Consider the following 12870-nt stretch of genomic DNA (forward strand, 5'->3'; position numbering starts at 1 on the left):
ATTCACAGTAAAATCTGACTTCTACTCTTACTGTGAACAATCATGTACACACAAAACCAGTCAACTCAAGGGAAGAGGCACCTGACCTATAAATGTCCAATCCAATCAAGTCACCTAAACCTGGAACAGTGGGACATACACAAACATGCTGAACTTCTGAGTCACAAAAACATTGGAAATACTCATATTTGCTTCAGCAAAGTCAGCCTGAAAAAAATGCTGGATAAAATCTGACTGCAGAACTTCAACACATATACACACAAGTGAAGGGATTTCCTCAGTTAAAAAGTCTTTTGTTAAAAGCCAAGTGTGTATGCACTCTTCTTTTAGGGGAAGAAAATTCTGAAGATTTGCCCATTATAAAAACTGCAAGTATGCATTTACATCACACAAATACTTTTAGATGCTTTTCAATACTCACTTTGCCATCGCCCTTTGGATTTAAGTAAACAACATAATGTCCACCATGGTTATCTCCACTGTGTACTAGAACTGCATGGAGAATGTAATTTGCAGGATCTTTAGGATCTGTTTTTTGCAAAAATTCATCTAATGGCAACTGTTCAGGAAATTCAAACCTAGTTTTGAAAAGAATGAAGACAATTTTACTTGTAGTTAAGACGAACACGCATTATTAGGCACTATTATGGAACATTATGTGTACTCCTAAAGCAAAGGATAAAAATTGAACATGTTACTGTTACAATGCCACTTCTATCCAGGACATGCTGCACACAGTGGCAGACTTTATACTGTTTAAATATGGAATAAACTTTTCAAGCAGCTCAGGAAAGCATGCCCTCAGTAACAAGGGCAAGAGCACTTCAACTGCATTAGGGCTGGTTTGGATTCACTGAATCAAGGCAAAAGTTTAAAATCTGTTATTTTCTAGCAGACAAATGCAGCTTCCCTAGGACAGGTACCACTGGACTGGAACATTACTCTGAAATATCTCACCTTGGTGAGAATGAGATAATTGCAATAAACATTTCGTTTACAACCAACCACGTATCTCCTCGAGAAATTATCAGCCTCTGCTTACAGTGAGTGGGCAAATGGCTCTCCCTCCATCCATGGAAACAGATGGAGGGCAAGCAGGTAACTCCTTACTCATCCTGTACTCTGGTGGCAGCCTAGCCACACACTGCACAAAGAATGCTACACAAGCCATTAAAAGATGCAGGCACCTGTTCATGGTCAAAACAATCACTATGGATTACCAAACATTCAATTTATCATTCTGAATTTCAACATTCAACCAGTGCACCTTTAGGGGACCTCCACTGTGTGTGACTGCTCATACCTGCCTCTCAGAGCTTAGTCAAAACCAAGATTTTGGGAAGCTGTTTTTTGCTAAAATACATTCACAGGTCTAAATTCTACAAAAAAAAAACCCAACCCACATATCAAACCAACCCACTTACCTATCATTTATCTTGATGTTTTGGTCAGTCTGAGGGTCATACATAAACCTCATGAGCTGTAGGTGTAATACTGGTGGCAGTGTTAGGAACTTCACACCTTTCTCTGCCTCCTAGACATTTTAAAGGAAATAGAGGGTTGAAATTGCAGGATTTTTAGCAACTCATATTACTTGTTTGTTGTAGACACTCTTCACATGGACTTTTATAGATTTGACAACACAATGTGCACCAGAATGGTTCAAAATTTGGGTGCAATTTGAGTATCCTAATGTTGCACCAACCTCTCATGAGCTACACCAGTAACACAAAAACTCAAATTAAATTTAGGCCACTCATACAAGGATATGTGGACACCTCACTGCATTAAAAGCAAGTACCCTGCATAAATAAAATTGGGAGAATATGGAGGCAAAAGCTCATTTTTGATCAATTAAGAATTTCATGTTCATTGCATCCTGCCAGCATGGATTTGGCTACTGTGCTATACCTTCCTAAGAACAGCTACAGAATATTTAGAACATTACTGACAAAACCCGGTATGTCAGAGCTGCAGAAACAAGCTTTAGTAAAACATTATTTATAAAGGACTTCAGCTTACTCCAGCGGGTGCAGCAAAGTGCAACTGAAGAGCTCAGAAACACGTGCACACACATAAATGTTTGATTTCCATGGGTTCACTTGGTGTTCTTGCTGGGAGTACAAACATAAGCTGTCCAAAGTTACTTTTAGAGCTATGCTGCTTTTTTACTTGGCACATGGAAAAACAGACTACTCATAGAGGAACAACTTCTCAGTCTTGAGATCAGTGAAAGCAAACCATTCTAACAACTGGAAGACTTGAACCTATAAAACTCACTACACATTAAATTGCTGTAAAATCTGAGCTCCGTTTTAAGAAAACTAACACCAAATAAGAGTTGCTATATAAAAGGTTTGTCTAAGAAGAAACATCATCAAAATCATTTGATAAAAATCCAAAATGGCTTTTGAACATTGTTATTTTATCAAAGATAAATAAGATTTAAAACCAGGTTAAAAAATAATACCTGCAAGCCATGTTCTCCTGCATCATACTTGTTATCACCATCCAACTGCTCCACTGCAACGTAGTCAATGAAGGACTCAAAAACTGAATGAAAAAAGATCGGGGAATTGTACAGAAGAAGATATAAGTTTACTCTAGCCTGCAATAAATTAATCAAATGAACTATCAGGACAGAGGAGTTTGTGTTTGAACATTTCTGTCCTTACTTTAAGCATATTTTTATATTGTTTAAGACTATCAAGAAACACACCATATTGCAGAGGCATATCTAAGAATACCAGTAGATTTTAAAATCACACAGTTACAGCTGTCTGCCACAACTCCTCATTTCACAACTGTTAAAGATCAAGCCAGATGCCTCTGTTTGCTGGACTCCTACACATCCTTTCCGTGCCTCATACCCCAGGTGCTCAATAAAGAGATGACAAGGGACCACTGTTCTGCTGTTCTGAGTAGTTCATTCTTTTGTTTTTTTCTTATTACTATGGCTAGGTCTAAAAAAGAATCTATTTCACCTGAGTTCATCTTTATATATAAATTATAACTACTGTGCCAATACCACTGTGATCACCATGGCACAGTTTTATGACACCAGAAAACTCCTAAAGTTCTTAGAGTTTTATGAAAAGATACCAGTGAGAGAATTAGGGAGGAAGGAGCAGGGAAAGGAAACGGAATAAGGAAAAAAAAAAAAAAAAGTAATGCAGGCAGAAACATTCTCTACATTGAAAATATTTTCAATAAGGTGTCCTAAAGCACATATTTCCAATCACTCTGCACCAACAAACCCATTTGGAAACAACAGGTACTAAAGTTGTCCAACATACTGAAGTACAGGATGGGTGCATATCACAATGTAGCACTTACTATTTTTCTTTCCCTTTATACTTAGCTGGATGTCATAATAATCTTCTATTCGTTCAGATCGGTAGTCTACGTGCTTGCATTGGATATAAGACTGGAAACAAAGCCAAAACAACACAGAAGTTCAATTTTATAAAAGTAACGAGAGCTAATTTAAATTATTTTTGAGAAAAGTATAAAATACATACCACCATCTTCCCTCTGAACAACTTAGGGATAGTGCCTTCTACACATGTGCCTTTCATTTTATTTTCCACATTATCAAGCAGCTGAAAGAAAAATCAGTTTTTACACAAGATAAACTTGTAGTTTTTAAATTTATTCATCACACACACATGACTACTTAACTGGTTAGATGCTAAGTCACTTGGACAAAAATGAAATGTTAGTCTATTTGTACTGCCAGCTCCTTTCTAGTCCTTTAAATCCTCCTCTTTCCCCTAAACTGAGGGCTACTCCAGCTACTTCATTGAGTCTGGAAACTCCCACAGATGTAACAATGCATTTCATCTTCAAAACTGCATTTCTCTCCATGGCTATAAAAGTACCACTAGCACATGTTCCAGCAACTTTCAAGCTTCCCTATTCTTTACAAATTCCTAACCCACAAAAGGCCACAAGCAATCCAATTCTTAAAGAGAAACCAAGGCAAAAACTCTGCCTTTGAGACTTAATTTAAATTAATCACGGCCACTATTACTCTGATAGTTCCTAAACTATATTTTATATATATATATATATATATATATATATATATATATATATATACAGAATATAAAGAGAAATTTATACATCACAGACCAGCAAGAAATAGTATAATAGTATAAACATACCACTCGACATAATTCCTGGACATCATGTTGCATGAAGCTGTCTAAAGTTTCCCACCTTTGTAAGGCAAAGAAATAAAAAAATTACTAATTAGAAAAAAAAAAAAAAAAAAAAAACAAAAAAACCAGCTCAGAAGACATTTTTTGATTTCTTTGCAGATCAAGAATGTAATACACAACAAGCTGTACAGACTGAGATTTAAGACTGGCTGATGCACAGGTTCTCTAGCTGTGTAGGAAGAAGGGGCAGTGAACTTGTGAGAGATTTTGGCATCTGTTCTTTGTGCCCACCCCACTTCTCCTGTGTGGGACTGGGGCAAGGACAGCAAAGGCACCCAGAGCCAGCTGAGGAGGCCACAGCCAGGCTGTTGCTCTTCCAGCCTACAACCCAGTCTTAGTTCATGACAAAAAAACTCCTAAATAAAGGCTTGGGAGCAATTCAATGCCATCAGTTTCCACAGCAGGTTTCCAGCTGCCTCTCTTCTGAGAGCCCTTCAGGTGTAGTCAAGTGGTGTTCAGGGATTATTTCAGCACAGGAAAGGAAGCAAATGGATTTATAGGAAAGACTGGCTCCTTTGTGCTCATCTAAACAGTTAATCCTGGGCATGCAACAACTCCAAGGAGGTATTCAGCTTTCTGAACTGTGCAAACACACGGTGTGAAAGCAGGGGTGAGGGCAGCAGGATCTAAATGCCTCATAGCCAGCATGGCACACTGCAACAAGGGTGTTCAGCACTCCTGCCTTCAATAAAGCAAGAAGCATTAAGTGTTTCTAGTTCCAGCATTAAATACACTGGTGAGAACTGCAACTTCAACTCAAGAAAGCTTTTTAAGTTCTAAGTCTCTGACAACTTTTTTTGCAGCAGTCACCACTCCCAATTGTTGACTCTGTTGACTATAGGCTCCAGCTTCAGTGTGATGTTCCACCCTGGCCCTGGAACCAGCAGCAGGGGGATCAGGAGCAGTGCTGACTTTATCTTCCCTCCCACTCTCTTCTCAGTGACTCACCCCCACTGTCACACGGCACCAAACTAATCTCCAAAGTGTGCCAACACCTGTGTGGGGTCCACATTTAAACAAGCTGAATCAAGTGACCTGTCAGATAATTAAGATAGAAAATAATGCCCTGACTCTCTAGGCTTTAAACACTAACCAGCTCATAGGACAAACCAAAGAAAAAGGTCACACACTAAAATGAGGATAAAGAAGGGCTCCTTCAGACATAGCATCATTTTCTACTTAAAGAAGTCAAACCTAGAAATTCACAACACTCAGCAAAAAGGAATACCCTAGTAATACCCGAGCACCTAAGGCTCACAAGGCCAAAAACCCCTCTCTGATTCAATGATCAAGGAAGGGGAAAATCTAGATCTTCAAACACATTCTAAAATTCTTTTCCAAGAACAAAAGCAGGCATGAACACATTTTAAAAACCCTGCTGTTGGATACAAAATTAAGCATCTGCAATGCTTTCCCTTGGGAATTCCCTTGGGAAAGACCTCTTCAAGCTACTGAATATGACACAATTGGGATCTTAACTCAAGATGAAATATTTACTCTATTACCAAGTCCTGTCCTGTAACAGGACAGCAGGAGCACTGATACACCAAATATACAGTGTGCTACTAGGAACAGAGTATGGCCAGATAAACAGACAACACTGAGGCTACTGATTTCCTTTTAAGATTCCCCTAAAGGGGAAGAGCCAAGGTTGCAAAGACACAAGGTTGCAAAGGTTTTAGGAGAGAGCACGATTGTAGGGTGTAGCAGCAGATGCAGGATGAACACAAGGACAAGTATATGAAAAACATGATACAAAATTTGTTTTGAAATAAGATGTGTTCCTAATGTGTTTTGAAATAAAACAAAGCTTGTCAGTATTACTACAAGACTAGCCTATAAATACAGTGAGACAAAGTAATACAAAATAAAGTATTTTAGAATGGATTTTCAGAAAATCCTACTCCACACTTACAAGATATGCAAAGAGAAGACTTGTAAAGGTTATACTAATGTTAATCTTTCTGTCATAATTTGTGTCTACAGTATGTTGTAGGGAAGTGTTACAGCAGCCATCAATGGTCAACAACATGGACATGCCAATGAGTGTTGTTGCACTAAATCTAAAACAGATTCTGTTTTTTAAAGACATTAACAATACATGAACTGCAATGTTTCAATGACTATTTTGTTCTGAATTTTACTTAAGTCAAATGCATCACACAATGTTCAGGTAAATGATAACCCTGCTTTTAACAGCTCTGTTTCTGTACCATTCCTCTTCCCAAAAAATCTGACTTTTGGATCAGCTGTCTTTAGTACTGGCTACAAACAAAAACCTATGCAATAGACTACAGAAAGTTAACAATTAACACCATGTTACATTAACACTTCTCTGCACCTCTCTATAAGTAACCTTATTAAAATAGAATCTTTTTAAAGAAAAGCTTTATGAAGCCTTAGTCCAATGAACAGTCCAAGTTTCTTAAACTTACCCAAATGATTTTGTTAACTTTTTAGTTCCAACTGGCTTGTCACTATGCTGCAGCTCATAAAACACTCTTTGCAATGCTAAAGGAACACTTTTGGATGAATCATCTCCTTCTGTGGGCATCATGTACACAGCCTGAAAAAGCATTTAGTTCAATTAGTATCAGAAAAGTTTATTGCTCATCCTGTTTAATGCATTCTTTCCTCTTCAGTGACTTCCTTCATAGAACTCAATTTAATCAACACTTCAAAAAAGTCTTGCACTGTAGTGTAAAAACATTAATTGTCTGGAACAATTCTCCTTAGAGCACAGTGGTTAGAAAAATGTGAACAACAGATTCCATTCATGTTTTTTTTAATCTAAATAGTTCCCTTATACCAGCCTAGAATAGTAAATGCACTAAAGCATTTAACACCTTCAAATACCTTCTCATGCCTGGTATGTCTCTGCAATCATCACAGTAAGACCAGATACAGCAGTCAATACTACAGACTTGAAAATAACTGGTTTTGTGAAAAAGCAACCACATGAAACCATAAAGAGCAACAAGTGAACAAAACCAGAAACAGTCCACATGGAGAAAGAAGTCAGAGGAAGCTCTGAGAGTCTCCGATTCATTCATTCCTACTTAATGTCATCGCTGTCCAGCAAATAAACAGCTTAACAATTCAATTCACTGATTATACTGATCTGGGAAGGATTGGGAACAAAGAAATTACACAAATAGACCAAACAGGGATTAGGAGAGTTCAATAGTCACCGAGATGAGATTTACTTTTTAAAAAGTGTACATCAATACATCTAGGGGAAAGGAAGAGCAAACAAAGGGAGATACTAATTTGAGAAGCGTAAATATAAAAAGGAACAGACAGCCCTGGAAGGAGATTAGGCACCAAATGAAAGTAAAAAAGACTCCAGTATTAAGTAGCATATGAGAAAATAACCTGCTAAAACCAGAGAAATTGCCATCTGAATTTTTGCCTATGAAACAACAGGGAACGATCCACTTCTGTGAGTGAAGTGCTGAACTGGGCCTCAGTGCCGCTCCCTCAGTCTGTGCATCAGCCAGAACGCCTGAGGTGTGCAGCACATCTGGCTCACCCTGGACTCCAGCTCCCCACACACAGCCAGGGCAGCGCTGCCTGCAGGCAGCTGGGGACTCTGGGCAAAGCCAGGCACTGCTCAGCTCAGCACTGCAGGACAGCTCAGCACACAGGGCTGCCAACGCACCAGGTTAAGGCAACACTGCACAAAAACAATACAAGCATGTGGCAAAAGAGAAAATAAGAAAGAAAAACAACAAAAAAAATGTGCCTAAAATGTTGACAGGCCAGTTTTCTATTCCAGTTCTGAGGATCCACTACATTTTCCAGAAGTACAGCAACAGAAATACTTCAAAGAATAAAGAATATAATCAGAACAGCTACAGTAAGATGAAATAAGAGAAACAATTTCATTAAGAAAGCAAATCCCTTCTGAGAGAAAAGCAATGGCTAATTATGCAATTGTAAATGAATATGATAATTCACATGACTGTATCTTTAAGATTTTTAATTTAATTTTCAGAAGTTACCAGTTAATAGAGATGACCTAAAACAGAATCATAAACACAAGTAACTTCCAAATTTTATTTCTCCTCAGTTGCATACTAAACCGTTAGTAGTACTTACACATATTAAAAGGAAGCATTAATAAAAATTCACTGAAATTTATCATCAACTTCCTTCTGAAGGACAGTCAACAGAAGTCTTTGCTAGGGTAATTTCAAGAACAATAGCCCAACCTCACCCTAATAACAACAAAAAAAAGTTTTCTTTTTGCTCCATTTTGAGATTTACTTAAACTGCTTTTACAAATTTTATAAACTGAAGAAAATTGCATCTTAAATTTTATCACTGGCAACAGGTTTTAACTGCTGAAACTCAAACTTTCAACTTTTTTAATGTGTTAAGCACTGCTTCAGGAGTTTCTAGTGATGCAGTCTAGAAGAGAACTCTCTAGGTTCTGATCTGTTTCTGCCTACAGGTGCCAAGTTCAGACTGGGGCCAGTTGCTCAGGATCAGATCCAGTTAAGTTCTGAGCATCTCCAGGAATGGAAACCCCACCACCTCTCCATACACCCTAATGTAAAGCTGTACCACCCTGATTATGAAAATTTCCTTCCTAAAATCAGGACATTCAATTTCAGAACAATTCAAATAAGCTAATAAAGTAAACAGTTTCCATCTGCTTTATTTTTATCATCCAAATGCAGAACCCCAGTTAACCAGATCGATCTGGGCAAACCCCCAATATCACTAGGTATTAGTTAGACCTTTGATTTCACAAGCAAAATTATTTCTTGCTTTAAAATATCAACAGCTGAACAAGTCAGCACCTTGAAGAGTCAACTTTAAACCTCTTCCTGTACCTGGTTCATGAACCTTTTTAAGAGTGGGTGTCACTAGCTTAAGGTAGAAACAGAAGTAGTTGAATGACCAGGTCTCAGATGTTCCAAAACTCTATCATCAGCCTCTATTAACTTTTTTTAACATCTTATAAAGGCTTTTTTAAAAAACCGAATATATAGATACTTGCTATGTTTAAGTAAATAGAAACAAGGCATGAAAATCAAGTCATGAAAAAACACAAATATAGTCAGTGCTGATATATTAAAAAAAGAAATACTAAAATGCTAAACCTACAGCAGGCTAAAAATCTTGTGATTGACTCTTCCTTCAAAAATGCATAAACTAGAATTCAGAATACCTTGATAATTAATCAAAATCAAATCCTTTACCTTTAGTTCTCATTTTTTAAAATGTTTTTCTCATATACCATCTGGACAATTAATTTCCTTCCTATAACTCTCAAGTAATACTCAAATAATAATTTACAATTTACTTAAAATTACTACATTCCAGTTGTCATTGAATAAAAACACCAGTTTTATTTCTTTGGAAATTCTACATGTGTTATGACAAAGCAGACATTTAACACAGCCTTTCTTGGCTCCTCATTCTGTTTCTGTATTTAGGTAATATTGGAGCTTTCTCTAAGTTTAAGTGTTTCTCCACGCTACCACTTTTTAAATATTACCCTCTTCAAACCTTTATTTTTTTGCCTTACCCTCCCAGATTCTGAAAGCTTGACCTCATGATAAAGGAGTGAGGCATTCTGATCCACATAAAAAAGCAAGGTCTCTTATTTAACACCTGAGAAATTCCCTCAGGAAATGAACACTAAAGAGGGATAGAGACATGTAAAGGCATATTGAGAGATGAGAAAAATTTTAGATATTTATATAATAATAGAATGCTACAGGTAACTTTGAACACATTGCTTAAAAACAGGAATTACTTAAAGAAAGGAAATAAATACTGTGCATGGAATTCCAAGGTTAGGTAAAATATACTGGATAACTTGAGAAGAGCCAGATCAGGGAGAAATGGACCAGCATTTACTATTTTAATGTATTTATATAAACATTCTGTAATGTTCTCATGAGTTGTAGGGACTTGTACAAGGGAACCAGCAAACACTTCCAAAATGGACTGAATGCAGCACAAGCACTGACAGGCTGGAGGCACTGAAGGGACAACTCAGGTGACAGAGCCCAGGCTCAGACCTGGACCCCTCTGGGAAGTCACCACTGCCCCTTGCCCACTGGACAGTGGTTAAGCACATATTTATCAGTCCCAAACAACAAATAACAAATATACTCTAATGTGAAAGTTCCTTTCTTTATTCCCTACCACTGAAGCCACCTCTTGTTGCTTAAAAGGGAGGTCTCATTTCAAACACCCCAGAGCCTCCCATGTGCTATGTGGAAGCAGAGCAGAGAAGAAAGGACCTCTCCATCAATCCTCACCCACGCTTCCCCAGGGCCTGATTTGCCTAGGGTACGTGCCTGCCTTTGCTATTGTTCATTGCTTCCCCAGCTCTGCTCCTGACAGCAGCTGCTCCGTGAACAAAGCTCAAAGTAACAGCAACAGAAATCATTATTTCTTCCAAGGAAGGAGGATTCACTGAAATTATGGAAATGGTGAAAAGCAAACCAAGGATACTGCACATTTTATTTTACTTTGGTTTAAGAGGAACAAGTTCCGTCAAAGTGAAAACAAAATTGTAAAGAATACTTTTTTCAGACAAAGCAACAACTGATTCTTCCTGATCTGTACCAATGGCAGATAAGTGCTAAAGCTGTTTAAAACTGCCACTGTCATCTGTTCTGTTTGGAGGGACTCTGAAAACCTGAGGAATGAGCAAGGAATTGAACATTCCAGCTGATTTCCTGGAACACTTAGGAATAAAGGAAGCTGCAGCTACCAACTCTAGTAAATGAAGTTTTCTCACATGGTGACTAGCCAGATATTAAGAGATGCTAAAAGTTGCTTTTATTTTGGGGCTGGGGAAGAAGTGCAGGGGAATGCCTGGTAAAATTAGTTCAGTTGAAACCAATCTGTATTACAAAAAGAATTTTTTCTTCACTACTTCATGGTACATACTGGTTTAGCGACTATAAGACAGTCTTGAACAAACTACTCTACTGCATTAGATGGAGCTATTACAAAACCACTTTTTTCCTCTCAAGAGCAAAGTGAGTTGTCCAAAAGAGTAAAATGCACAAACATTGAGTGCTGACCAAAAAAAAAAGATGCATTATAATGAATGATAAACTGAATGAGTAAATTATACCTCCTGCAAAAAAGGAACAGGTGCATCATTTAAATCAAATCCAGTATTTATCTGTTGTCCATGGCATTGGGAAGACCTCAGTTACATTCTATTGGAGTTTGAGGTGTTATTTTTTTCTTTTTGCAGCGCTTCAGAGTAAACAGCATTGCAAAGAGAAAAAAAGAAATACCAACTGGGACACTTACAGGCCACAGGGATATAAAAAATAAGATGGTAGGAAATTAGAAACAGCGGAAAGCAGGTACATCAAAAAAAGAAAAAAAAGCTTAACTGAACTGCAACTAGCCTATGTAAGAGAAAGTCCACGTTAGAACAGTTCATTTTCACTAAGAGACAGACAGTAAGTGTAGAAATGCACAGAAGGATGAATTAGGATCAATAGGAAACTCCAATACACTGAATACTGCCAAGTTGTTTTTTTCCCCAAGTACATCCCCTCTTCTAAATAGCCACCTCAAATATCTAGTCATCCCTTCTGGTTTTAATCCCAGTAAGGGTACTGCTTCGTTTTAAAATTATACATTATCTAGTGTATTTTATCCTGGCTTTAGATGAGATATTTATTAGAAAGGTATTTAAAGAAGTTCTTTCCAGCAAAGAATTAACCTCTACAGTAAACAAAAAATACTACTAAAGTAAATATAAAACTATTGTTGAAAATACTGAAAATACAATGCTTTCCATCACTACAGAATGGCAGCCATAGTAACAAAAAAATTCTGCTGCATAATAGCAATTTCAAGATGGAGCAAATGTGTATCTTTGTGCATTGTTTATGGGCTGAGAAGCCATAATTCCCTATTTTAACGATTTAAGAAAAGGGAAATTGCTTCCATATTTTATCTGCAAGATTAAACTGCTTTCCTTGCTCCCAGCAATTCCTAGAAATATTAACATATAATACAGTCAAAGAAACACGCACTAAGCTCAGGTCTTCTTCAGGTGCTCTGCCTGCTTCCACAGAGACAAAAGCTTGTGTCCCACAAACTACAAAAGGGACCTTCCTGTACTCTGCCTGCAGTAAGACATGCATCACCATGTAAGTCACAACTCCTCTGAAAGGATAAAGGAGGCAAAAGGATCTCACATGTCTGTTTTGAAGCATTTATAAATGCTAATTAAAACAACCAATGTTATAATCTCATGTTCTTTCATGTATTACTTACCTTTCGTAGCTGATTTGTGAAAAATAAAGTCTGTAACAAACTGTTCATGTAACAAGTTGCTCCCTGGTTCTTTAAGCCAACATATCCTGTGTGCTTCTTTGAATCCCACCTAGAAAATAGTTCATGGTTAAAACAAGGACGTTCTGTATTCCAATAATAAAGAGTGTTTGTTCTAAGGTAGTGCTGCTGGTAGGCATCAGCTACTCTCCGCTGCTACTGAAGGTTCTAATAAACTCCACTACTGCTGCCAGTAACAACAGTCTTTGCAATTAGATGCTTAGTGATTTTAGTACTTCTTTCTTTAAAATATGTTCTATATCGCAGAAAAATGATGTCCTGTTAGAGTGTCCTGGAGCTCAGAGCTGTACTTTTA

At 37.5% G+C, this 12870-nt stretch overlaps 1 protein-coding gene across 2 annotated transcripts in view; it reads right to left on the bottom strand.

Annotated features, from left to right (window-relative positions):
• Positions 1 to 12870, bottom strand: part of USP7 (ubiquitin specific peptidase 7) — a 70803-nt gene that overhangs the window by 18641 nt on the left and 39292 nt on the right. For both annotated transcript variants that reach the window (XM_053991781.1, XM_053991780.1), the window contains 8 exons: positions 12498 to 12606; positions 6659 to 6789; positions 4167 to 4221; positions 3522 to 3602; positions 3337 to 3427; positions 2471 to 2553; positions 1425 to 1534; positions 422 to 578 (listed from right to left, as the gene is read on the bottom strand). In XM_053991781.1, coding sequence (XP_053847756.1) covers positions 422 to 578; positions 1425 to 1534; positions 2471 to 2553; positions 3337 to 3427; positions 3522 to 3602; positions 4167 to 4221; positions 6659 to 6789; positions 12498 to 12606 — 817 coding nt within the window. The remainder of the gene's footprint in view (positions 1 to 421; positions 579 to 1424; positions 1535 to 2470; positions 2554 to 3336; positions 3428 to 3521; positions 3603 to 4166; positions 4222 to 6658; positions 6790 to 12497; positions 12607 to 12870) is intronic.

The sequence above is a fragment of the Vidua macroura genome, chromosome 16 (genome assembly GCF_024509145.1).
Source record: "Vidua macroura isolate BioBank_ID:100142 chromosome 16, ASM2450914v1, whole genome shotgun sequence".
NCBI classification, from domain to species: Eukaryota; Metazoa; Chordata; class Aves; order Passeriformes; family Viduidae; genus Vidua; species Vidua macroura.